The 27,923-nt window shown below is 38.0% G+C and overlaps 1 protein-coding gene across 1 annotated transcript in view; it reads right to left on the bottom strand.

The window, feature by feature from the left end:
• Positions 1-3,001: 3,001 nt before the first annotated feature.
• Positions 3,002-27,923, bottom strand: part of LOC129221509 (protein still life, isoform SIF type 1-like) — a 251,783-nt gene continuing 226,861 nt past the window's right edge. The window contains exons 22-28 of the mRNA XM_054856000.1: positions 25,967-26,161; positions 19,117-19,237; positions 17,742-17,960; positions 12,461-12,579; positions 6,118-6,294; positions 4,214-4,401; positions 3,002-3,563 (exon numbers count right to left, since the gene is read on the bottom strand). Of these exons, the coding sequence (XP_054711975.1) occupies positions 3,002-3,563; positions 4,214-4,401; positions 6,118-6,294; positions 12,461-12,579; positions 17,742-17,960; positions 19,117-19,237; positions 25,967-26,161 (1,581 nt within the window). The remainder of the gene's footprint in view (positions 3,564-4,213; positions 4,402-6,117; positions 6,295-12,460; positions 12,580-17,741; positions 17,961-19,116; positions 19,238-25,966; positions 26,162-27,923) is intronic.

Below are 27,923 nucleotides of genomic sequence, written 5' to 3'. Positions count from 1 at the left end.
TGATGCCTCGATGGAATCACGTTTGTATGGCAAAACACTGCGAAAAAACGGGTTCGGTCGCAAATTTGCGCATAATGATCAACTAATTGAGCAACTAATCTAAAAAATAGCAGTTTCAAGATATGACAAACAAAGAAAGCCGATCAAATTTTGCTCAAGTGATGAGTGCTTATTCATTTGACTGACACTAATTTGCGCAAATTTTCGCTCATCTAATTGCGAATTTTCATTAAAAAAATGCTTTTTTCTTTGACATCACCGTTTTTGTTTAACACCTATTGCTTTTACAGAAAATAGTTTATACCAGTTGAATTGGCAAGAGTTACCGAACAACTGGAACATTCAACCTTATTTTTTTAGATCATTTTCAACACTTACAAGATATTCCGAAAAATAGAAAAAGAAATTCCAGTTCCATGAAAGCACTAAAATGTATTTCTTTTACAAGTGTTTGAAGAAATTTTCTCCTCAGAAGAAAAAATAGCCTTCGCTTTCTGGAAACTGGATAGGAGGTGCTTCAGCTGTACCAGGGAAAACACGGGAAACAGCTATCAACAAGAGTCAATATCTGGCTACTTGTGTACCGTTGTTCAGATGAACCGGCAGCACCGTAGACGAAAAAAATCCTGGATGACCATGATGGATTAACGGATTACCACCTGGATGACCATCCTGCATTACTGGATTACCACCAACAAAGAAATATCAAATCAGAGTAAAGTTAAGAGGAACCGGTAATTCCGGATGGTCGTGTAGGACATTTTTCACCCACCATGCAACCGGTTCGTATGAACAATACACAAGTAGCCTGATAATGACCCTTGCTGATAGCTGTTTTTCGTATTTTCCCTGGTACAGCTAAAGCACCCCCTATCCAGTTTCCCGGAAACGATGGCTATTTTTTCTGCTAAGGAGATCATTTCTTCAAAAATCTGTGTAAGGATTCATTTTATAAGTATTTTCATGCAAATGGTTCGTATTTTTGGAACACCCTGCATCGTGAGTGAATAAATTGTTTGAAATCATTATTTTCTACTTGTCTGATACTTTTTACGCGGGTCCACTTTTACGATGGTTACTCTGTATTCTATTAAAAACGGGTTCTAATAGGAAATACTTGCGAAGGTACATGAGCGATTGCAAGACTACGAAATAGATGGTCGCAATGAGGGTTGCGCGTGTTGTCCCGAGGAGGCATTTGCATTCAGTAAAATATGGTCTTACATGTATTCAAATCACAGGTTGTGTTCTGAAACAATTCGTCGGTGAACTTCAGACTCATTTCAAATTCCATGTTCTTTGCTAACCTGTCTCTTTTTCTTTTGCTATCGTGAATGTGATAGTCTTTTGCAAAGTGTTTAACATTGTTTTCTATTGTTCCTTACAACAAAAGGAACACCTCAGATCACGTTTTAACACACCACCTTTACCAGTTTCTGGGCGGACAGGAGGTAATACCTTGATGTCATTTTTTTAACAGTGTGGTGATTTCACAATTTTATGATGTGATGTATGTGAGGAGGTCTTCCACAGAACGAAAAAATAACTCCAGTGCCGTATTTCATTATACATATGTTACCGGTAAGTACAAAAACCGACATTCTGTGCACTGCCAGGTTTTCACATCAGGCATTCAATAGAATGCCGGATTTCATACATTGCCCGGTAACATAGATAATAGCTAATCGCTTCTTAAGATAATGAAAGACATTATAATATCTGCACCCCAGAGGCACAACATCGTAAACAGCAATTTCATTAACTTTATATGGATCTCGATTTAAACAATTTTGATAAAAATTCCAGTTTTGCCTCCTAGAACTGCAAAAGATTACGCATATCATCTTGAAATTTCGGCTGAAAAAAAGTGAAAATCTCTTCAAAATTGTTGAAATTGAGATCCAGAGCAATTGCGTATTTGCTAGTTACGACATTTAACCTCTTGTAGTGTGTACAGATATAGTGAGAAGTTCCGCAAGTTAATATTAATAGTACAAGGCTGCATAATATTAATAGTATTATATTATCGATATTAGTTTTTGGATAAAGGAAAAACTATCACCAAAAGTAATTTTTCAGAATGCGGAGGTTTAATGCTACGAATTTCGTATTGTTGCCGATATGTGGAAGCGTTTATCAATTCTAAATGTTATACCATTTATCGCATCGTCCATAGCAGGATTTTAGAAGAGAAGGTAGAAGGATTGGAATCCATGTCTTCTAAGACATTTAAATGGTGTCTGGGTGCCTATAATTGGGGAAAAGCTAACTCGGCAGCATTGTAAAGGCTACGAAGAGCCTAATCACACCATGCGTCCGCTGCCAAGTTAGGTTTGTTCTTATTAGAAAAACGTGAGAAAAGTTGCTTTTGTGTGCTGTCTCAAGAGAATGTCAACCGCAAAATTGTTTTTACTTCAATCCCTTTTGAACTAAAAATTTTTCTCTGATGCTGGCAAAATCTAGTGTATGTTCAGAAAAATTTACGTTTTAAAAGTCCTTTATGAATAACTTTGGGAAGGTTAAAATTAATTATTAAAAAAAAACTCCTTTAAATAAAATGTTCATTTTCATGTATCCATTTGTCTGGCATCGTAAGATCTAAAATGGGAGTACAGAATTTGGTTATATTGGTAATTGGCGCAAGAGTCTTAGTAGCCCACACTGCGCCGATCAGATTTTGATTTTGTGTGAAAGATGACTTCTCTAAGAGCGTTCTAAGCTATATGCTTCATTCCAATCGAGGTTTTTAAATTTTAAATTTAATATTAGTTTTTGTTGATTTCCTCACACTATCACATTATTTATGCAATTTCCGGCGATTAATATTCCCTGGCAGTATGTTCGGAAGATATACCACCGCATTACATTCTTCAACAGAATGGAGCTGCACAGGGCTCCACCATCCTGTCCGCCCGCCGATCGCTTACTTGACAGTTCCCTAAATATACATTTTGTTTAATAAAAAAGGCAGTGTGCATGACACGAGTCAAAACAGCAGGCGTTAACATTCGAGAGGGGGCTTGGCCAGCCCCGAGGAGGCGCAGTGGTCCTTCTTGTAGCAGGGGGCGCCACCGTCCTGGTACTTGGGTGGGTGGGGCAAGGTGGCCGCCCTGCTGTCTCCCTCCCCGCGCAGCTTCCAGACGGGCGAGCCGGACTTGTCGTGCGCCGCCTGCACGTACACCAGGCTGCCCTTGCAGTCCGCCTTGCGATGGTGGTGGCTGTGGTGGTGGTGCTCGGCCGAAGAGTGGTCGGAGGGGGGGTCGTCGATGTCGTCCATGCCGTCCGCCACCGTCTTGCTGCGCGTGTGGAAGCTCTGGGGCTCGAGGTTGTCGTAGGCCTCCGAGTGCCTCTGCTTGCTGCCGGACCGCTTCTTTCCGGCCCCGCCGCTCAGTGTCCGGGACATGGCCTCGGGGCCGACCGAGCGCCGGCCCGACGGCTGTTTGCCGGACTGAGGGGCGGACGCCGCCGCCCCGGGCTTGTTCACAGGCACTGTCATATTGCGCACGCTCTCCCGGATGATCTGCCGGATGGTGCGGAGGAAGGCGTTCCGGAACTCGCTCGTGCTGCAACGAAAGCTATCGTTAGGAGAAGAAGACTACAACGCTTCCGAGAAAGATCGAAACCATTCTAAACATTAATTATAAAAAGACTAACTATTTTACACATACCTACTATGAAATGAAACGCAGTTTGCTTCAAAAGAATGAAAAGCTATGAAAGTTTATTGCCTTAAGTAGAGGGTACTAGTTGCTAGCCAGTTGAGTTAAGAAACGATATTAGCGACTGCAAAGGAGAAAGCGCACTATGTATTACGGTTTGCCGAAACAAAGTCACCTAAAATCGTGTACAGAAATTTCTGTAGGATATATAATGAAGATATACCAAATTTCACATCTGGTGGATCTTTATGGTCAAAAATTTCCTTGTACGGTTGTTGGGGATTTCGTTTCGGCTAGCAAACACTGCGCTTTCTCCTGTGCAGTTGCCATTTTCTTTTTTTAGTTCAACTGGCTAGCAACTAGCACAACCTACTTCAGGCAATTTATACCCGAAGAAGATTTCAGTCTTCAGAAGTTTATTCTTTAGCAGCAAACTGCGTTTCATTTCACCTCTTAGTATTTTTATTATCAATGTTTAGCATGGTAAAAGATCTTTCTCGGACACGCTCTACTTTCATGACGATATTTTGTGAATATTTCTAGAGCTTTCCCACCTGTTGGAGAGCTGGTAGACCTTCTCCGACCTCCTCTGCATCTGTGAGCGTAGGTGGATGAGCTCCCAGAGGAAGTGGGAGTCGCCCTCCTTGGCCGCCCCTGCCCTCACTTGCACCTCCTGAACGGGAATCAGCACCTGGTAGCGGATGATCTCCACCTCGGTGGCACCCGTCTTGCTGGAGCCGCCCTATGGAAGGAAAGATTGTTTCAGAAACTTCGACTTGGGGAAAATAATTCAATCAAGGCCCTCTCCCGTTTACCTTGAAGAACTATACTATATTTGGGCAAACCTAACCTGGCAGCGTCGTAATGCTACAATTGTGATCTGCGTAGCTTTCACAATGCTACCAGGTTACTTTTGCCCCAACTGTAGATTGCAACATTTCTAATGGAGAAATAAGCTGATGAGACCAAGCGATGGAAGTAGCTTCCTAGTGTTCGAATTTTATGTGAAATTAGCACATCACTTTTGGAATAGGATTAGTTTGCTGAACCCACACATATGTAGCCTTTTTTAGTAGTAGCCTACGCATATGTAGCTAGTAAATGTGACGTTTTATCTTAACCCGGTTCTTCTTCCATGGATCGTGACGTCATGAACAAGAAACATTGGAAGCAACCGAGTGCAGTGGCGTGCACAGCACTCCCTCAAGTCGTGCGTGGGGGGGGGGGGGGGTGGCGCAGGAGGAAGGTAAGAGGGCACACGATCTAAAAAAATAACACTACGTTAAAATAATAATTAAAAAAAGTTCTTATGGGGAGGGGCGCACAAAAGTCTAAGTTCGCTACTGAGTGGTTGCAACCATCCCCTCAAGTGAGCGGAGCCGATTGCATACAAATAAGTCATGTGCGCAAGCCCTGAAGATTCCGTCTCTGTATTGCCGGTGTGAGCCGACAGTTTTCTTCTACTGGTTCTGTCGAAGATGAAAGGTCTGTCATCTGATTTAGTATTTTTGGGTCACTTGACAAACTGAAGGAGAATCGCGTGATCGTAGAAAACAGTTGCTGCTATCCAAAAGTAACCGCCACTGCACAGCATAATAGAAGAGTTGCTCAGAGTGTGGAATCAGTCAAATAGCCGATGAAGTGATAGGATAGGAAACGTTGCGCCGACTTTTCTTGCAACCACCCTTGAAATTAACCATCTGAAAATCACCGTCCATGTAATTACGTGTGTTTTCCCGCCAAACCGTAGGAATTCCGAAAGCTAAACCTTTTAGTTCGAGTGAATTTTCAAAATTTTTGTTATAACTTTGTTATTAAATTGCATAAAAACTATAATTAGTAGCGAGAAACCAGTTGCAGATTTGAAATCAACAAAACGGGAGTGTGCTGCCGTGGGCAAATAAAAAGCAATAACTGGAAATATTTTTTTTTTTTGCATATTTGTCATCTGTCGTACGTAAGCTTTACTCTACAGGTTTGCTTTTTTTGGTTTCCGCTGAAAAGAAAAGTGGGGGGGGGGGGGGGGGGGAACAACCAATTCCAACATTTCCCTGTTGTTGTTGTTAGTATTGAATACAAAACGCGTTTCTTCAAATGTCTCAAAAACTCATTTTTGCAGATACTGCCGTTTACCTGCCAATGACAGTATATAGGTCTGTTAAAACAAAAATGCAAGAGGAGAAAAAAAAAATCTCAAGTGTAATCGATATTTTACTGTTGGATAGAACCAGTGGCGTAGCGAGAAAAAATCCTTGGGGGGGGGGGGGTTAATTTTTTTCTGAAGTTTAAAGTAAAGCTATGCCCTCGACATATATATATATATATATATATATATATATATATATATATATATATATATATATATATATAATTTTTTGAGGCTCATGGGGAGTGCTAACCCCCCTATCCCCCCATGGCTACGCCACTGAATAGAACAGGGCAGGTGAGACGTCCTTACCATGAGTTTCTTCTTCTGACGTATCCTCTCCTTGCATAGGAAGACGACAGCCGCTTTGAAGACAAAACACATGGCGTGCAGCTCGAGTCCCTTTTTGATCTTGCCCAGGAATTCCGAGATGTTGAGCCACTCCACCCCGCCGTAGTACAAAAGCTCGCCTGGGCTCAGGTCGACGTGCTGTAAGAAGAAATTCACTTGTTACTTCTCCGTGCGAAGTGAAGGTATCGTTTTTTGGATCAACCAAACAAAATAGAAAGGTAGGGGCCGTGGTAGCCCGATCAGTAGAGTGTCGGATTCGGGGCCGGAGGGTCCTGGGTTCGAACCTCGATGGTTGAAGACCCACCGTCGTCATTAAAGGGGACTGGGCGACGTTAAATATGCTCGTGGTCTCAATGTCCTCCAAGTGAAACGATACCTCTGGGGGTGCTAGCAGCAGGTAGCTATTAGCTCCTGGTCTAGTTCTAAATTCTCATTAACTGTTCGATCCGGTGATGGTGCTGCCATCTATCGGTATATAAAATAATGGAGGCAAGGCACTTAGTATGCAGTCCTCGACATAAATACAGTTGTAGTCAGTTGTGATTCTGAATAGGAATAGGAAATAGAAAGGTAGATGGCCCGGTAGCACATGTTTTTTTTCAGGAGTCTGGGATGTAAATTAAAGATCAATAAACAGTCTGCGAGATAAACAGACATTAGATTAATTGTTAAATATAAATCGGCTCTGAGAAATGCTTAAAAATAAAATGTCAATACAAGTAATTCTACTTTTGGATTATATCCTAGAACAGCGTTTCTTAATTTCTTTGATTAGTGGAACCCTTTGAAATGCTCACTTTTTTCGTGGAACTCCTGGTGCTTCAATAGTTTGCAGTGGCGTAGCCAGTATTCTGTTTCGGAAAATGTCCAGGTTCTTACCTCAAACGGACTGTCACATTAACTATTTGTCATTATATCGCTAATTAAATACACACACTGTCCAACCACAGATTGAATGGAATTTTCAAGAGTTCAGATAAGACGAATTTGTGTGAATAAGGAGGAAAAGTAAAAATTTGATGCGCGTATTCCGTTCATTTGAATGAGACTCTGCTTTGCAAAAGCTGACATCAGTAAAAAATAATAGATTCGTTCATTTCCGGCGGTAAAACGGATGTTTGTCTTTCCATACAATCCGTGGTCAGACAGTAACTATAGATCATTTTAATTATTGATGACTGCTAATTATTATTTCTTATTGTAAAATACCAGTACACTCTTATTTGTGATTCTGAGAAATACTCAGAATTTTAAAAAGGGATAAATAACCACAGAATTTATGCACGACTTATGTGATTAAAATTAGTGATGTTCCGGATATCTGAAGGAAAATAAAAATCTGTATCCGTATCCGTTACTTTTTTGACGGATCTTAAACGGATCATTTCTATTCTAAAAATTTTTAAATACTTGAATAAAAGACTCTTAAATACCGTTTAAATTAGGTTTTATTCCCTATTTGAATTTTAAGGTATCATTTCAGAAGTCAATTTGTACCCCCCCCCCCCGTTGCAAAAAGGAAAGGGAAATAAGTGTTAAAAGTGTGTATCAGTGTGTCTTTTTGTGGCATAGTAGCTCCTAAACAGATGAACTGATTTTGATAGTTCATTTTTCATTCAAAACGTTACTTGATCGAAAGTGTTCTTAGCTAGCTTGGCCTCGTTTTTCTAGAACTTTAATCACCGGAAATATTAATTAAAAACCGACTTAACGTTTTTCACAATTATGGTAGTAAAAATTTACCCGTACGTTAAAAAAGTTGACCCTAATTGAAGGAACGAAGTTTTCTGCGTTTGATATTTATTTGAAACTTCTAACTTATATACACCTTCAAAAAAAGTGAGACTAAATTCTGTTTGTAAAGGTGTTCCCGGCTCTGTATACCGTCGATCGGAGTAAGTTCGGTTTAATGGGTCAGCGCTGAATTTATGCTGAAATAAAATGAGAAAAATTATTTCTAGCCTGTCCAGTAGCAGCTTTACACTCTTGCTCCTGTATCCTACATCCACCGAGTAAGCTAGGAATAATTTTTCACATTCCATCTAAGCATTAACGCAGCGCTGACCCATTCCTTCCAACTCTCCCTCAATTTTAACGGAGATTTCTTTAAAGAGTAAATCATAGTCTTGATTTACTTTCATATTTTTGCCGCAGTTGACATTTTTTGAAGAAACTGCCATTATTCTGACGGGAATACCTTCCGTAACAAATTTTACACTTGGATAGTTGAATTGGGTAAAAAAATTTTGAGATCCGTATCTATATCCGTAGATCTTGACACTAATGATCCGTATCCGTATCTACGGATCTACTTTTTTAACGATCCGGCACATCACTAATTAAAATATCTTTTTAATTAGGAAAAGAAATACGGATGCGCTTTAGCCACAAAAGTGTTAATAATTTACTTAAATTTACGTAAAAAAAGTTTTTAAACCTAAAAATTAAAAATTAAAAAATATCTCTTATTTTTAAACATTTTTTTTATTTATTTACAAATCAGAGTTTTTGATTTCACTGTGTGTTATAACTATAGACAGAACTAGAGTCTCTGCATGTATAGAGGACTTAGACAGAACTAAACTATTGTGACCAGGGTTGGCAAGGTTTTGGACACAACGGTAAAAACCCTGGTTTTTACCGTCCTGTCCAAAACCCTAGTGTCCAAAACTGTCCAAAACTATATTTTTAGAAAAATTGTATTGTGTGAGAAAACATCAAAAACAGAATAAAATGTATCAAAGTAATGTTTTATATTGAACATTTATTCAATGAGAACATTCAGCTTATTGATGCAGCTGATTTTAATCCAGTTACATAGAAATTGAATTCTTGATTAACATTTCAATTTGTGTGAATGAGTTCATTTATTTGTTTATTTTTTGATAATAGTAACCAAATTTCCCTATGTTTATGCATGTGTGCACATGAAAGCAATGTTGGTAAGGTTTTTATCATCCTGTTCAAAACCTCTGTGTCCGAAAGTGTCCAAATTTTGAGAAACTATATTTTATGAGAAAATATCAAAAACAGAACAAAATGTGTCAAAATTATTTTTTTGACCATTTAATATGTTTATTCAAGGTGAACGAACATTCCAGTATGGCAACTTATTTATGCAACTGATTTTAATAATCTAGTTGAGTAGAAATTAAATTCTTCATTAAACATTTCAATTTGTACGCAGGAGTTTTTTTTCCATTTACCAAATTTTTCGACATTTATGTGTGTGTGCAAAAGAAAATATTCAAAATATACTGCAATAATCGACTTAAATGCAATAAATAACTTTTTTTTCTTGCACCTTAATATTGTACATTTAATAACATTCCTTTGAGTTACAAATGAAACTGAAATTAGTTGTCTTGTTAGTGTTGCGAATTCCCATTCAGAAGTCTACCAACTGTTACATAAGGAAGTTTTTATGTAATAGTTATTGGCAATTTTTTTAAAGTAAAATATTTTTAAAATGAACATTTTTAAGAAAAGTACTATCAAATTCTCATTATTTTGACCTCATTAATATTTATATTTATGCATTACAAAAATTGCAGTAAATACGAATTAATTAGATTTCAACCCTTTAGCATCAGCTTAGTTTTGGACAGTTTAAGACAGTTTCGGACACTTTTGGACAGTTTCAGAGTTTTGGACGGTAAAAACCACCTGTCCTGTCCTAAACCAGTTTTGGACAGTCCAAAACCCAACCCTGATTGTGACCCTTGCGACCAGTACTCCTCCTTAAATTGGTTATCACTCGTTAAATGCTTAAATTGTCCTTTCAACTGCTGCCATAGATACTTTTCACTTAGCACTCCAGAGTGCCCCGTACCTGCCACTATTTGGGGCTTGACCAGCTGGACCTGAAGACAGCTCTGATATTTTGAACCAGACTAGTAGCAGAGCAATCCCTGGTCCAGCACCCCCAGAGCCCAAAGGTATCGTTTCACTTAGGGACTTTGTGAGCACGAGAATATTTAACGTCCCATAGTCACCATTAATGAAAACGGTAGATCTTCAACCAGCGAGGATTGAACCCGGGGCCCTCTGGTCTTAAGTCTGATGCCTTGCCGATCAAACCACCACGGCCTTGCCATAGATACTGCGAGAGTGACTAGTATCAGGGGCAAAATATTTGAAATTGATGTCAGAAATCGTAATTTATTGCAATATTTGGTAATGTTGTAGGAAAGGGATTTGGGGTGCTTTCCCGAAATTTGTTCAACATTGAAGCCACTTTTGAACTATTTTTGGCGCTATTAGGGAGTCAATAGCTTCTTCCGAAACTTTTTCAAAATTTGTTATTTTAAAACCAAATTTTATGTTATTTTGAAAAACATTAGGAAAAATAGGCGTTTTGGGATTGATCTCGAAAAAAGTTCGAAGTTAAAACCTTAAAGGCACCATTTCATGCTATTTTTGATGGTCAAAAATTTGCGTTATTTTAGGCGAGAAATAAAATTGTTCCCATAGTCGCTATTCCAGATGGGTAATAATGCTTAGATTAGATGCAAAAGTGACAGTATATGTAATTTTGAAAATCGTTATTTTTGTCGATTTAAGTGACAAATTTGAAAGGTGCGGAAAGAAAATGTACAAATCTCCTGGAACCCCTTACAGCACTCCGTAGAACTCTGGAGTTCCGCAGAACACAATTTAAGAAACGCTGTCCTAGAAAATACGGTAGAAATCTTCTTCAGCTGAAATGTAAGACATTTTTTCGTTTAAAGTTTTTAGGTTTTTCTTCCCAACTGTGAAACAGCCAGCAAGACCGCACTTCGCAGTTTCTACTACCGGGGTTCCAGCATTACCCGTTAATTATATCGCAATGAACAAATTATGATTTATACGAAGTGTAAGTTGTTGAGAATAAAATCGAGATAGATGGAGCAGCAATCGACTAAGTCCAGAGAGAAGAACTTAGAACTCTTTAGTCTTATGTCGGTGTCCACGAAACGGAAACCGCTTGGTCCTGTAGAGAAGTAACTCGGTAGTTATGTAATTCAATTAAACAGGACAAGGGGTCATTGTTTTAAGCTATTTAAAGCTCAGGCTAACATGGATATTAGGAAAAATTATTATTTTAGCAGGGTAGTGGAACCTTGGAACAGTTTACCGGAAGAGGTGGTAATGAGCAAGGGAGTAGATAGTTTTAAGAGGGCCATTGATCTTCACTGGGGATTGTAAATTGACTAGGACCAATCTAGCTGGGCCCAGAGCCTGTTGCTGGTCGTCACTTTTGTATTTGTATTTGTAAATTCAAAATGAAACCAAATCAAGTTAAAATCGTTTCGTTTTCTTTCGTGTCATGTGCGGTGTGACCCGATTCTCTTCCAGGTCGTGGCTGCATACCTCAAGTCTATTCGGAATAAATTCAGGTAAGTGCAAATTTCGATTAAATCCAAATCAAATCTACTGTTTAATTCAAATATGTAAACAATTCCATTTTATGCGAAGATTGATAAAGATATAAAGTTCCCAAAGAGCTCCAGCCGCACTGGAAGGTGCGTGGCAAAATCTGGCAGTACCCCTGAGCGCGGCTATTTCCCTACTCGCGATTCAGGCAGGCTGCGCTTCGCTGCACACTTCAGTCTTTGCTCAGCAGCCGTCCAAGATGAGGATTCTTATTGTCGATCCCACCAAGTGCGAGATTCGTTCAGTAATTCGCTTTTTACACGCCAAAGATTTACCGACTCCTTAGACGTACTCTACACTTGGATATTCATTGTCAGTTGACAGAGCTGTATGGCGACAAGTGTATGCCCTTTTAACGCGTTCGAAAGTTGTGCAGGAATTTTAGGGGCAGTTTGAAGGAATTCCACCATGAAAAACGGAGTGGAAAACCGTCAAACTTAAGGTGGACTGTCATTCCAAACCCACCTCGCACTTCGGACCTCGCGCCAGTGACTATCACTTGTTCCTCAAGTTGAAGGAACACTTGGGTGTCCGATGCTTCTGGAGCGACGACGAAGTCAAAAAAGAAGTGAAACACCTCCTCAACGGGTTCGCGGCGGAGTTCGCGACATTGGGATACAGAAATTAGAGCACCGTAAACGAAAAAGATGACGATTATATAGGGAAAAAAAGAGCAAAGTTTCTTCTTTCCAAAGATGTAAACTTCGATGAAAATTAACAATATTGTCTAGTTGAAAAATTGATGGGAATCTTATTTTTGTATCCACCCTTGTAAATAACTTGAAGAAGAAGACCAATCAGAAAAACTTGGCCTAGGGCCGCGAAGGTGAAATCCACTACAATCTTAGTTGCTGATTGGTGACTTAATCCGAAGAAATAGAGTACTAACCTGCCTGGCTCCTTTGTAGTGTTGCCGCGACAGGTGGTCGAAAATGGCGCCGTATTCTTCGTGGATCCTCTGCATCTCGTTGATGTGTTCGGCCACGCGCTCCATACCTTTCAGCGCCTCTGCCAATAGAAAACATAAGCACACGATTATACAGTTAAAAAAAAAAAAACTTCTAGTACAGGGTGACCAGTAATTAACGTGTTGATGTTAAAAATTAATTTCTCCAAAACTGCTGATTAATTTCATTTAAATCTAACATTAAGTACAATACATGGGAATATGTTTGATACATGTTTCATGTGTCTTTCATCTCTAGCAACCGAATAGCAAAATTCTGCATCACTCGTTGAAGGGTCGAAGTTTCAATGCTTTCAATAACGGTCTGAATTGAGGAAGTGAGAAGCAAAGGGATGTAAGTGGCAAAATTAAAAATTTGGAGATAGCCAGTACAAAAGGTAGGTGAACCTCTCCTCTGTCCTGGGGCAAGAGATGGTACTAGTAGCCCTGGTAGTTGCTGCTATACAGCATGATTTAGAAAAAAATTCCAATGAAAGCCTACCTAGGAGCTAATATTTAAACGTGTTTTACTCAAAACTTGAAAATGTCCACTTGCAATCCTTTGCTTCTCACTGCCTTAATTGCAGTTTTCAAGTCGTCAATGCTCTTGGAGTTTCTAGCGTAAACTTTGTCTTTGATATAACCCCACAAAAATGAATTGCAGGGGTTCAAGTAAAGAGAAAAGGATGCCCGATCAATTCCCATATTTTTCGATTTCGAGTACTCTAAAGCCAAAATCCGCCTATTAAAGTGTTCTCAAGCAGATCAAGCACTTTATTGGTACGTTGAGGTGATGCGCCGTCTTGCATGAACCACGTGCTTTCGAAATTCAGGTCACTTTGAATTGCTGGAATGAACTGATTTCCCAAAATTTCTACATATCGTTCAGAAGCGAGTCTGTTCGTTGTCTTAAGATTTAACTCAGTCTCAAACATTCTTTGAGTCACAATTGGGCTGTTGGTGTTCGAATAATACCTTCGAACCATGAAAAAGCTCTCAAAAACGCTATATCTCGACATTTTCACTGAAAAATAAACAACAAAAGCCAACTCAATGAGACTGCGCAAAAAAAAAAAAAAAAAAAAAAAAAAAAAAAAAATCCGCCAACGTACTGAATCGAACCGCCAAGTTTGGGCTTGATACTCCAAATAGTTTTCGTGAAATTGAGATTTCTTTTCAACGCGTTAATTACTGGTCACCCTACATATACTTGTCTGGATACAGTATCAAGATTTTTTCTTTCTTTTTTTTTTTAAACGCCCTTCGTCAGCAAGTTTCAATGTAAAAAACCTAAGGAGCCAAAAAAAAAAAAAAAAACAATCGAGATGGCCTTCTAAATCTCGCCACGTATTATCTAGCATTTAGGCTGATAGACGCAGCATTTGTGATCTAGATTCTAATCTTGTCCACTGCTTGGAGTAGCTTACTTTAGTTTTAGGTCTGCTATTACAAAAATTTTCCGGCTGAGGAATTTCGCGAATGTTACATTTACGAATATAGGTTCATATTATTGTTAATTCTCTTTCTCTATTTATTCCCATTCTCTAAACATGCAATTCTCCTGATTTGTTTGTTCATATGCAAGTAGTGCTCCTTCCTCCTCCTCAGCCGAAAGAAAGACTCTCTCCCTCTCTCGCTATATATACGTTGTAAAAAAATTGAGCTACTGCCAACCTCCTCCCCCCTGTTGTTTGACCACGCGACGACCTTTTTAAAAAACGCCTTGATTCACTTCAGGGAAAGGGGAAGACGCTAAGACAATATAAAATTTTTATGACCTCAGCACCTCCCAAAAACAAATCCTGCATTCGCCACTGCTAAAGCGCAAAAATTTTGAAAGTGTTGAAATATATGTTTAACCATGACCCCACAAAATTTCGCTTACGCTTATAGGCCGTTACAATCGCTGAAACTCATGGCAACAAAGAGGGCGCTACATGGAATGTCTCCAGTACGTTGCCATTGGTGGATGCAGGGGTTCCGTTCAGCGCCTCTTGCGTCAAAATGGGCGACGTCCAATCAAAAATAAACAAACTTTGAAACGTTGATTTTGGTGGATGCAGAGAGGATCATAGTTGCATCGGTTTAACCCAGAAAAGTCATAAATTGTCAAGGATAGTTAAGCGTCAGCGCTATCTAGTGGGGCCATGGTTAAACAAAGCAACTATCTTTCATTGTGTGTTACCCATTAAGCATAAATATAATATCTCGAGCAGATTGAGTTATCATTTGTAAAATATGCGGAAAGTCTGCGCATTATATACACACACATATACAGGGTGTATCAGTACAGGGTTTACAGACTTTCAGGGCAGATACAGTACACCTAGACGATGGGAAATCATATAGCAATGTATGGTCGGAAACGCTTTACTGGTGCAATAGTTACGACACTAATCACGAAAAAGACAAGACCCGAATAAGAGAAGAAAATATGTTTATCATCCTTAGTACAGCACAAAACTAAAAATAAAGAACATTAAGGAGCCAACGATCGTCATCAAAGTATGTGTTCGAAATTATGACCACCCCGGGCCGTGATGCTTGCCTCACATCTCAGGCGCATTGAATATTGAACGTTAACGTAAATACCGAGCGTATTCCGGACTTCCCGGTGTAACAAAAACCGCGTGTGCGCATGCACCACCATCCGATGCTTCGGTTTACGTAACAACGTCTATCGTGTACACCAGACAAAACCAGTATTTTTGTTGTATTAAAAATAATAAACATGTGTTCTCCTCTTATTCGTGTCTTGTCTTTCTTGTGCTTTGGGTCGTCACTATCACGTAAGGAAAGCGTTTCCGACCATGCATTGCCATGTGATTTCTCATCGTCTAGGTGTACCCTTATATGTCTTGAAAGTCCGTAAACGCTGTACTGATACACCCTGTATACTATAGTGTTCGAATTAATTGGGACTAAGACATTTTTTCGGAGACTTTTAAGTTGTTGCCAGCTAGTTCCAGTGAGTTGTCCTAAGCAACTGACTGTCTCTATTAATGTCATCTCATAGATTAATAATAAGAGTAGACCGAGCTTTCCCAGACTTGCTGATGAAAAAATTGGTTCATGGATACATCATGTGACTGGTGGAAGGCTTGGCGAAAACTTTGGCGGCAGGGTTGCTAGATGGCAACATTATCTATAATTTGGCACTCGGACGTAATGTGTTTTCATTATAATTTTTTTCCAGGTGTAGAGATTAAACTGTTTTTCTTTTAGTTATGCATTATTTTGACATTAGTAATTAGTTTTCGATCAGTTTTCAGTAACTTTTATTTCATTTGGAACTGATAGCGATGAAGTGAACGTAATGACGTAAACCTTTTGCGTTAACGCAAAAATGTACTAATCGATAGTTTAAATTGAAATTGTAGGTAAAAATCTTACCGTTCGCCGATTCTTTTTGGGCGCTTGCATCTTTAATTGCTTCGAGAGTTATTGAAATTGACTAAAGAAAATGCACAGTACTATCTAAACGAAAAACTCAGTATATTAACAAAATATTTACAACTTAGAACAACAAATTTACAAATCGGACTCCATAAAAGATCATTCTTTCGTCTTCCATCAATTCTATTTATTTTATTTCTCGCGAGCGTTGATCGTCTGCTACGATCAACGCCCGCTGTTGCTAGGATATCCACCAGGTTTGGTTTATGAGCAGCAAAAGGGTTGCCATAGCTCGGTCTATTCTTATTATTAGTCTATGTGTCATCTGGATGTCAGTTTTGACTGCTTAAAATTAGTCTGGATGAGAATATTGAGAAAAATATTGTTTCTGTGAGAGGAGAAAGTAACATTTTTTTCCATTCTTTCATTACAGTGTACGAAATACAGATACAACGTTAGAGGGAGGACAACGCCAAGGATAATCAGACCTAACAGGCACCACAAGGAAACACAGCAATAAACGGACCACAAGACATAAACAAATATTTCCTGTGGTTAGTATTGGAAAATCGAACTTTTGACAAACTTCTCATATGAGAGGTCTCCGGTGCAAGTCTCAAACAATGAATATCAATATCTATACAATAGGCTATAAATACCTCAAAATGTATTGGCTAGTTCTTGTCGGTCTAATAATGCTGTTTCAGAGTAGGAACTGATCATATTTTGAAGTTTTGTCTTTTCTCCTTCACATATTTCTTTTCTTCGAGGGAGAAATGGTTCAGTTAAATGCATTTCTTCAGACGCCCGAAGAGGCTCGATTTTCTAATCCCAATCATGGGAGTAGTTTTTTTTTTTTTTTTTACTGCGACTATTAAGTACGATTATTTTTGAAAACTTTCTAGCAGTTATACCTATCCCCTTTTTAGCGTACTAAAAATGAACGAATGCAAAATGTAACTTCCTCTTCTCACAGAAAAAATCTGAAGAATTGTTCAATGTTCATAATTTCTCTTCTAAAAACAGTTCGAAGCAATCAAAGCTGACATTTCTATCGCATTAGGACAGACAGAACAGCTTAGTGGGACCTGCTGGAGCTATCTGGCAATCAACTTGAAAGTCCGCAAAATAATAACTTTGTCTCAATCAATGCGAACACTATAGTAAAGGGTGTTTTTTTAGAGGTATAGAACCTTAAGTTGGCAACACTGTTTGATATGTGTGCCATTTTAATAGCTGTCACTTGTTTTGTGTTCAGTTTGGTTTGCCATTTCATCATGAATGGACAACAAGGCGGTGCAACATGCCACACAGCGCGTGTCACAATTGATTTATTAAAAGAAACGATCGGTAAATGAATAATTTCGCTTAATGGACCCGTGAATTGGCCTGCAAGATCATGCGATTTAACACCGCTGGACTACTTTTTGTGGGGCTATGTGAAGTCTCTGGTCTACACCGATAAGCCTCAGACGATTGACGCCTTGGAAGAGAACATTCGCCACCTTATCACTGACATACGGCCTCTATTGCTGCAAAAAGTGAGAAAATTGAACTTTCCAATTGGACTTTCTCCGAGCCAGCCTAGGTGGCCATATGGCAGAATTCACATTTAAATAAAAATGGCAAAGAATCATCTTTCGAGTAAAGCAACATTCATGGCAATTAACAACATTTAACTGTGTTTTATTTGAACCTAAAATTATCTACCTCTAAAAAAACACCCTTTATATGTGGGACACACTTGGGGGTCATGGCTTGTTAAGTTAGTAAAAAACGTGGGTCGGGACGTTGTGAACCACTGGACTAAAGGAAGGTGTGAGCGTACCGGCCAGGTGTAGATGCTCCTGCGAGTTGGGGTCTGTGAGGTGCTTGAGCTGCTGTAGCAGGAGCGGGTACTTGAGGATCCGCTGGATCGGCTTGATGAGGTAGGACTCGAGGGAGAAAGAGTGCTGCCCCCGAGGGTTCCGAGACTGCAGGAACTCGAGGAGCGCAGAGTTGCCCTCGCCGCCCCCGCCCGGGCACACGTGGTCCTTGCTGCGCATCCCTGAAACAGAGCATTGGAAAACACTTTTTAACAACATTTCTGATGAGTTAGATTTTTGAGCTGTTTTTGAGTAAAAAAGGCAGGCTGGTTTCAAAACTGTAGTTAGTTCTTTGCTACCCTTATTTAGCTTTTTCTTTGTTGCTGCTCAATCCATTTGTACGGATGAGTCATTTTTACACTTATACAGTTGCACTCTATTTCCAAAATTTTAAACTTTGGGTCTTAATGGGGTCGTTTCCAAAAATTTGAAAGTATTTTTTTCGGAAAGAGCATGCTTAAAAACATAGAGTCTGACCATTTTTAAAATAATTTCTTTAAGTTTAATATTTAATAAAAAATAAAATGGTGCTCTTTCATCGTTTAACGCTTCTGCCGATGACATCACAAATGATAAAATGCCATTCAGTGTTGCCATTCACGGTCCAAAATATTTAATTCGCATCTTTACTCACGTGTATTGGCAACGATATGGATGATAGCAAGCGTAGAGCGCATTTGTAATTCGCTTCTTGATTATCATAACGTGGAAATACGGTAGAAAGATGCGCCATATTGCATCATTTGTGACGTCATAAAGACCACGCCTTGTTTAAAGAATCGGACATTTTAAAAAATTAATTAAAAAATAACTGTTGGGAAAAATGAAAGTATTTTCTGAGTCCATGTTTTTTTTTTTTTTTTTGCTTATTCTATCAATTTCAGTGACAAAAAGTACTACTTTTGCCTGAAGGAAACAACCCCATTGTGACATCTTTGTGAGCATAAGAAATCATTATGCATCAGAATATGAGAATTCTTAAAGAAATGTGCACTTGAAAAATAATGATTTGCTCGTGTTGCGGTCTTGATCGCACAGCGACGCCCGCAACACAACCGCAAATCATTATTTTTTTTATACACAAAAATATTTTTCCCTAAAATTGAGATTAATTGTACAGAAAAGTTTCACAACTTAGATAGTTTGATCTTCAATACGAAGATCAAGACTGTTCATGAAAAAAAATCTCTCTTTGCAGCAAAGGAAGAATTTGTTCGTCACACAATTTAAACTACTATAGGTATATGGGGTTAGCGTCACTTCAGACGCTATCTTCGTCATCGCTTGCAAAAGTGGGGTGAAAAAAAATCTGCATGTTATGTTTTCACAATCACTTACCTTTACATTTGCTCGGATGGAGCACTTTCTGGGCTTTGGAATGACTAGCACAAAAGGAACTATACAGTTTGAACTGATCGGCATAGTATAGAAAAGAATTGCCCAAAGAGAAGAGCACGCTCTGAAAGAAAAAAAGAAGTGATTTCGCTGTTTAACATTTCGCATACATTCTTTCATTTTACTCACTTCATAGCTAAAAACATGTCACTGCACTTTGCTCGCTTGTGTGAACGAGAGTTTGATCGATACTTTGGATAAAACAGAAATTCAATAACATATACAGTGAAACATTTTTTAAAAATTTCAAGCATTATAAAGGGATTCCTCATAGCATTCATAACTTTATTAGAGCTATACTCTTCAGAAACCTAGACACAAAATAATGAAAATGCTCTTGATGTCTTTGAGCGACGCTTTACAAGTCATTTTTGGTCGAAGACAAGTTGATGATGCTTCTACAGAAGCTCTAATTTAGAACTTTAAGGAACCTGATGTAGTCACATTTAAAAGATTCAAAGATTAAATGGGTTACCGTTATCATTTTAAACAAGGAACGTTCCACGTAGTATTTTTTTGCTAAGTCCACTGGAGCTAGATCAGGGGGTCGACCTAACCTCAGATAGGTTGATTGCATAAAAAAAGGTTTCGCCACCCTGAAAGTGAAGACCAGAGAGTCCCCGAAGAAAATTACTGAGAAGACCAGGGCTTACCCAGGGTTGTCGTGCCACTGAAAAAGAAGATACAGTCGAGTCTCAATTTACGCGAGGGATGCGTTCCAAGACCCCTCGCGTAAGTCGAAGTTCCGCGTTGTGGAAAAAGGTAATTGCTTAAAATGATAATAATAATAATAATAATAAAAAATCACATATTGTCCAACCACGGATTGCATGGAATTTTCAAACGTCCAGATAAGACGAATCTATGTGAATAAAGGGGAAAAGTAAAAATATGATGCGTGTATTCCGCTAATTTGAATGAGACTCTGCTTCTGCAAAAGCTGACATCGGTAAAAAAATAATAGATTCGTCCATTTCTGGCTGTAAAATGGATGTTTGTCTTTCCTTACAATCTGTGGTCAGACAGTAATGTCTCAACAAAAAATTGGTCTACTATCTTCTGGTTCTAACCCGTGCGTTGCTTGAATAAACCAAGATCATCCGATCACTTTATCCATATAGTTCAGTTCCTGTAGGGTTTGTTTTTTCCCCATAATTTATTGTACAATCAATGCAGGAGCCGCACATTAAATCAAAATGAAAAGCGAAATGTTCAGCGCACTAATACGAGTTACGTTTTTACTTAATTTAAAATTATCTCCATGAACATATTTTTTTTTATTTAAAGGACACAAATTTGAGTTGCTTATATGGCAACCTTTTACCTCGGATCCTATCCAGATCTCCGGATAAGCGAGAAATGGATAAACGAGGTTTAACTGTGTCACTTATAATAAGTAATATGCACAGTAGTTTCGAATAAACGATTTTTTGAAATTAATTCCATCATTTGTGCTCATGCAGTATTTGTATTCACCCGTTCTTTTATCCGATTTTTTAGTTTAACAAAGAAGTTCTATATACATTTTTTTTGCGAGTAGCATAAATAATAAATTTCACTTCTCAAAATAACTTTACAACACTCCTGCAATTATAAGATTCTTGCTTAACATGGCAACGTTTACATTTATGCAGCTCTACTAAATACTCTTTGCATCTTTACAATGGGGTCGTTTCCAAAATTTTAAAAGTATTTTTTTTCTTAAAGAGCATGCTTAAAAACGTAGGATCTGACCATTTTTTAAAATAATTTATTAAAGTTTAATATTTTTAAAAAAATACTTAAATTGGTGCACTTTCATTGTCACTTCTGTCGTGTGACATCACAAATGATGAAATGCCATTCAGAGAACAAAATATTTAATTCGCATCTTTACTCTCGTGTATTGGCAACGATATGATTCATAGCAAGCGTAGAGCGCAATTTTAATTCGCTTCTTGATTATCATAACGTGGAAACGTAGTAGAAAGATGCGCAAAATTGCATCATTTATGACGTGATCTAGACCACGCCTTGTTTGAAAAATCGGACACTTTAAAAAATTAATAAACAAAAAACTGTTGGGAAAATTAAAGTATTTTCTGGGTCCATGTAATTTTTTTTGCTCATTCTATCCATTTCAATGAATAAAAGTGGTACTTTTGACTGTAGGAAACAATCCAATTCCTCTGAAACGAACTTTTTCAAGTAAGAAATATTCTAAGTATCCTCTTAAATCATTTTTTCGCACATCAAATAAAAAAACTCCAGAGCTTCTCTGCCAAAGCAAACACACTTGAGCTGCTCGAAGCGCCTACTTAGCAACAACTCGTGGTGTTGATCGTCCATCTCAAGCGTTGTTTTTCAAGTTGTGTGATGAAATGTTTTAATCACCACTCGAATGTCTACATGTTTCATGCCCCTTTCGAGTGGTCCTCAAAAACCTGATTTATCCGCAATAAGTGTTCCACTCACATAAGCATTACATAGTGATAGTAGTTAATAGTCATTTACATGCCCTATAAAGCAGTTTTTCGCTATTTTCTAGAAAGTTCAAGATTTTTGAGCAATCACAATTGCTTATTGCTTTCGTTTGACTGTTTTGATGAGCTATGATTTTATTTTCCCGCCAGCACCCTCTGCAGCATCACCGTCGACCGGCTCCTCACGATGCTGCTCCTGTAGCGAAAACCGTCTCCAGGTTCCATTCATATGCTACCCACACGCGCATACATACACACACCTGCAAACACACACACATACACACATACAAATACATACACCTACACATACATACACACGCATACATACAGACACCTACACATACACCTACACACAACTACCCACACACTCATGCCTGCACACAGACACAAACACATATGCCTACACACACATACACATCCCCCCTACCACAAAAACTCATACACACAACTACCCACACACTCATACCTGCACACAAACACACACGGCTACATACACACACACACTCGTGATTGCGAAAAACATAATTTGAATTCCAGATGTCCAAATTCAAATTAATTTTATTTTATTATATTTTATTTTGTTTTTTGATCCGAAGTTTCTCATCTGGATTTTTGGGAATATTACGTCATTTGGAAGAATTCTACTTCTGTGTTCAATGACTTGTTAAAAAGTTCCCCTCTATTCCTTACTCTTTGGGAAAGCTTTCGTTTAGGGGCTGTACATAAAGGATGTAACACATTCTATTGAACAAATGTTTCCCCTCCTTAATTTATAGAAAAGTGTAACACTTTACCATACCCCTTTCCCCCATCACATATTGTACAAGCTTGCTTATTTGAAAAAAGTCTTAATTCCAACATTTCTCTTTTGTTTATCGTTTCCAAAACGCGTTTTATCAAATATCTCAAAAACTCATCTTTGTAAATACTGCTGTTTACTTGCGCAAATAAAATGTTGGTAAAAGGTAATCATTTTAATTTTTAGTACACAATCTACGATCTAAAAGGATTTATAAATAGTAAAATAAGTAAAACCTTATTAGAAAAAGAAAACAGTATGCGTTAATTGCTTGCGTTATTTCTAGGATAGTAGCCTGTCATATTAGACATTAAAATCGCAAAGTGCGATGTAGTTCTGATTTTTTAATATGTTGTTTGGGTCAGTTAGAGTAGTGTAAACCTAAGTTTGCAGTTTTCAAAAACCTGTGCTCGCTGCGCGACTCGCGAAAAACTGCGGAATTTCCGAATTTTTTTTAGTTTTCCCTTTCTAACTCCTAAACTGTCCAACTTTTGATACTAAATGTGGATACCAGATTTAAAGTGCATTAAATTATGAACTATTAAAGCTAAAGTAGCGCTCTGTACGACCAATAGTTTAGGCGATATCGTAGTTTAAAAATTGGCCATTTTTCGCGAAAAATGAAAAAAAAAATGTTTTGATCACAATTCAGATCAAATATCGATCGAAATAAATTACTACTCTAAAAGCAGGCCCAGCTCCAAGGGTAGGTGACCTAGGCAGCCGCCTAGGGCGGCAGATTTTTGGGTCGGCAAATTATGAAGATGATTTTTTTCCCTTTTTTTAAAAGTATGATTAGCTCTTTCAGCGCCATGAGGTTCACTGCTTCGACGCGAAAAAAAATAATAATTTAGGCTTAACTTTAATAGAGTGCGCTTGAACATGCAAAGCGTAAGTGGGAATTTAACTATAAATTTAATTAATTTTAAAGACGGCAAATTGCGTGATTTAAAAGTCTTTTTAAAATATTAATATATGTTTCAGTGTCATAAGATGCACTACTTTAATGTTAAAAAAGATGATTTAAAGTGTGTACCAGCACTAGAATAGAAAAAAATCCAGTTTGGAATTTAACTAGAAACTCGTAAAATGTTAAGCACTTTACTAGTATTTATTTCTATTTTTATTAATATATTGTTATTTTATATTATTATTATTATTATTCAATGGGGGGGGGGCAACACTTGCCAATATCGCCTAGGGCGTCAGAACTACTACAGCCGGCCCTGTCTAAAAGGAAGAAACTGGATATACTGCTGCAGTAAATTTAATTGGCTTTCATTTAAGCTAAAAAAAAGTCTGTAGATTCAATAGTTCTTTTACAAGCGCGAAACAAACAAATAATCGGAAAATTTGATTTTGGAAGAAATGAGACAGGACACTTCTCAGGACAATGTGGAAGATCCTATTCTAAAAAAAGAGGCAAAGAATGATATAAGACTCAAATGTGAGTTTACATAAGTTATTTGTGTTGGCAAAACACGGCGGTTATGAAAAAAAAAAAGGCCAATAGGTGACTGCCCTATGCAGGTAATGCAAATATTTCTTTCCCTAAGCATCTATACCTTTCAGATTAATAAATTTTCGGCAGCATTTCGTTTTACGACTTGAAAGTTACCTACAAATGTCTTATTTTGAATATAGAATATTTTTGGGCAAAACTTTCAAAACAAAATACTTCCCTTTAGAATAAAGGACATCTGAACCAAAAAAAAAAAAAAAAGACAGCAGAATGATTTCGAAAGGGTGAAACTTTACATTTTAGTTTTAATAAATAAATATATTTTAAATATATTTTAAAATATATTTTAAAAATTAACTACACCTAATGTAGTTTTTAGGGTTTCCTTGATGGGTATGATCGTACTCCCGAACTGAAAAAAAGGAGGTAGTGATATGTTGATTTTATTTCATTTGATTATTTTTTTTCTCCATTTTTATTGATTAAATTTGAAAAGATAATATGGGGGCTTTTTAAAATGGCAGATTGCACCAAGTTGTGCAGCTAAGACCGGCTCAGCAACAAGAGCATGCTTCCATACATCCCTTTTTGCACTAACATGATTTTTGAAAACTGCAAACTTAGATTTACACTACCCTAACTGATCCAAGCAACATATTAAAAAATCAGAACTACATCGTGCTTCGCGATTTTAGCTCCTTTTTTTGTATAATATGACTGTATTATAGGTGTTTTCTTCGGAACTGAGTTATACTTGCAAAGAAAACATTTGCAGAATAGTTTTTATTGAAAGTTTACACAAAAGAGAAGGTTTGGTAACAAAAATTTGTCGCCAAATTTGCAAACTGCATAAGAGAAAAGACGGGAAAACTCTTATACCTTTCTAATGCGAGATACTTAACGTTCTTTGGATTTTGCAGGCTGATTGGCGTTTAGGTTTATGACAATGAAGTGCATGAGATCTTCCATGTGAAATGAATAGCAAAGGGAAGAAAGGTGAAATATCAATCTTTCCAGTGTTGGAGAAAATCATGTTTGAAAGTTGGAAACCCCAGTCTTTCTTCATTGTACAAGAAACTTCTGGACCCTTTCTTAAACCTTGACCTTGATTCTCCTCCTTACTTACCGGCTTAAAGAGGACAACAAATGAAGGGTCTGCAGCAACAGAGAGTTAACTCCGTTTTTTGACTGTTGGGAAATGTTCTGGAGTTAACAGCATGTTGCCTCAAGCGAATGAAGCAACTAACTCATTCTAGCGAATAACTTGAGAACTATCAACCGGAGATAACTCCTTGTTGAACCAAACGAACTTGAGAACTATCAACCGGGGATAACTCCTTTCTTGAACCAAACGACCAAAAAATGGAGTTAACTCCGTGTTGCTGCAAATCCTTCAAATCCCCTTTCTACCAGCACTCAGTGTTGTGATATTAAGCTCAACTCGAGGGGAAAAAATGACATTTTGGTTTTCCGTGCACTTTTCAAATGAGAACCGTTTAGATTAGTTTACAAACAATCTACGCTTGACTGAGAAATATTGCGACAGGTTGTGACATCGTTCTCATTAATTTAAGCCGGTGTTATTGTTAATAGTAGTATTAGGGTAGTGCGAATTTCGTAAATAATTCAATATACAGTCAACTCTCGATAACTCGAAGCCTTATAACTCAAATATGTACTTATCTCGAAGTTTTAATGCGTCCCGAAATATTGAGAAGTATGTATAAACTTACCAGAACTTGAACTACCAATAACTCGGAAGGTTTTAACCAGTTCCTTGGGACTTCGAGTTATTAAGAGTTAACTGTAATTAGAAGTTCGTAAAGCCCTGAATTGTAGAATACAGTAGCAAAAGGTCCACCATCTTGGGGCTAAACGATGCTTTCTTCTATTTCTGCTATGGTGAAGTAGAGTGTTTTTCTTCTTGATTGTGGTTTCTTATTAACTCCACAATCAAGGAGCACCGCAATCAAAAAGCAAAACAAGCTACTCCACAATAGCAGACATAGAAAAAAGCATCGTTTAGTCGCAAGATGGCGGAACCGTTTCAATACCAAAATAAGGGCTTACCTTGAATTGCGCGGGATGGTCGAAGGCGTGGAACTGAGGTTCGGAGGCGATGGCCTCCTCCAGGCTCTGCAAGAAGACCCTCTGGAACTGGACGATTTCCTGGATATTGCTGAAGAGGGCGTTCACCTCCGAGTTGGAGAGGAAAGTCTCCTTCTTCATGGGCTCCAGGTAGTGCTCCAGCAGGCTATTCAGGTGCTGTTGCGGGAGGGAGAGGGGTCACATGCCACGAACGATACACACACGCCGATCGTGCATACACATTCAGAGAAAGAGAGAGACAGGGTGCGCGAACGCCCGCGTGAGAAATTTGTAAGTAAAGCAGCGAGTCGTGAGCCTGAGCTGTGTTTTACTTGTTAAGAAATATCTCTGCTTCAAAGCATTTACAAAAATGTTTCATTGCCTTTGTTTGTGAAGCAGCGATTCGATGGATCGGAGCCGTGTTTCGCTTGTTGAGAAACATATGTGCCTCAAAGAATTTACTGATTTTATTTGTAAGTAAAGCTGAGGTTTAATGAGTGTAGCTATGTTTCGTTTGTTAAGAAAAATGCAGTGTCTCAAAGACTTTACTGAAATATTTTATTTTGCTGTGCTTTCTTTATTAGGCATGCATTAGTCCACGCGAGAAAAAGCTCATTTCTAAGTAAAATAGTGGTAGCAATTTGATGGGCCTGAGCCATATTTTGCTTGTTGAGAAACATGTGGCTCAAAGAATTTACCGATATGTTGTATTGCCTTTATTTGTAATTAAAACAAAGATTCGATGACTGGAGTCATGTTTCTCCTGTTACGAAACATATGTTTCGAAAAGTTTACTGATACGAATTTTGTCTTTATTTGTTAGTGAAACGGCGAATTGATGGATCTAAGTTATGTTTTGCTTGTTAAGAAACATACTGTTACTCAACTTACTAAAATGTTTTATTCCTTTCTACATTTTACTTACGGTACTGGGGCAATCACTATCCCAAGAACAGTATCGTTTTAGTTACAAGGCGCTTCCTATACGTGTTATAACCAAAGAAGATCCTCTCTCCTACTGCGATAGTCATGTTAGTAAAGATTTTGTTTTACGATAAGGTTCAACAAAATTAGAAGAAATGTATGATAATAACGTGTTACTTTCTTTAAAATGTCTACTATAGTCAACAAGTTAATGAACTTTGCGCTAAAACATGTAGGTTTTTGTTGCAGATTTTTTATTTTAGATGCGAATGCTCAACTCTGTAGAGGTCAAAAGTGATTTTCTTTTAATGATGCGTGACTTTGATTTAATAATTTAACAGAAGAAATGGGATCATGTTAACATATCTTCTATCAACGCCGTCCTCTTGTTTCAAGAATAAATGTTTCTTCAACATAGTAATTGCTTGATTCGTCTTGGAGTAGTAGTCAGAGCCGCCGAATTTCGTAATAAGGTAATGTAAACTTTCAATCTAAGTGTAATAATTAAATAAGAGGCGAACATAATTTTACTTTTCTCGTGCTCAGTACTTGGCTCTGTTTCTATTTTTGCCGTATTTTTCCCCAGAAAACACGCAATGATGTCTTACATTTAATGCTTCTAAATCCAAATAGTCAGATCGGAAGTGAAACGCCATCATATTAAAACTGTTTTATTTTTACGACACATTACCTTATAAAGTTTTAACTGAGAAATACAACAGCTAAGGTAATGCAACTATTTTCTGGGTTTGTAGGCCATGGTCCATCCAGGGTGTTCTTAGCTGACGTTTCTCCAGACAAGTCTCAGGGTCCTTCTGAGTTCAAATGAATTCAAAGCAGAAGTCTACCATATCATTGTTGATTTCAATACTCATTTGGTGGTGCACGAATTTCTGATTTAATATCTTTAATAAGTCTGTCATCCTTGGCCTTCAGAGAATTGGTCTTGACGAGACTCAGGAACAAAAATGTCTCTTTGGTTCTATCAAGACCAAACAAAATAGGCCAACCAGGC

The sequence above is a fragment of the Uloborus diversus genome, chromosome 4 (assembly GCF_026930045.1).
Source record: "Uloborus diversus isolate 005 chromosome 4, Udiv.v.3.1, whole genome shotgun sequence".
NCBI lineage: Eukaryota > Metazoa > Arthropoda > Arachnida > Araneae > Uloboridae > Uloborus > Uloborus diversus.
Note: the sequence above shows the minus strand (reverse complement) of the source record. Positions and strands in the feature narration are given on the sequence as shown.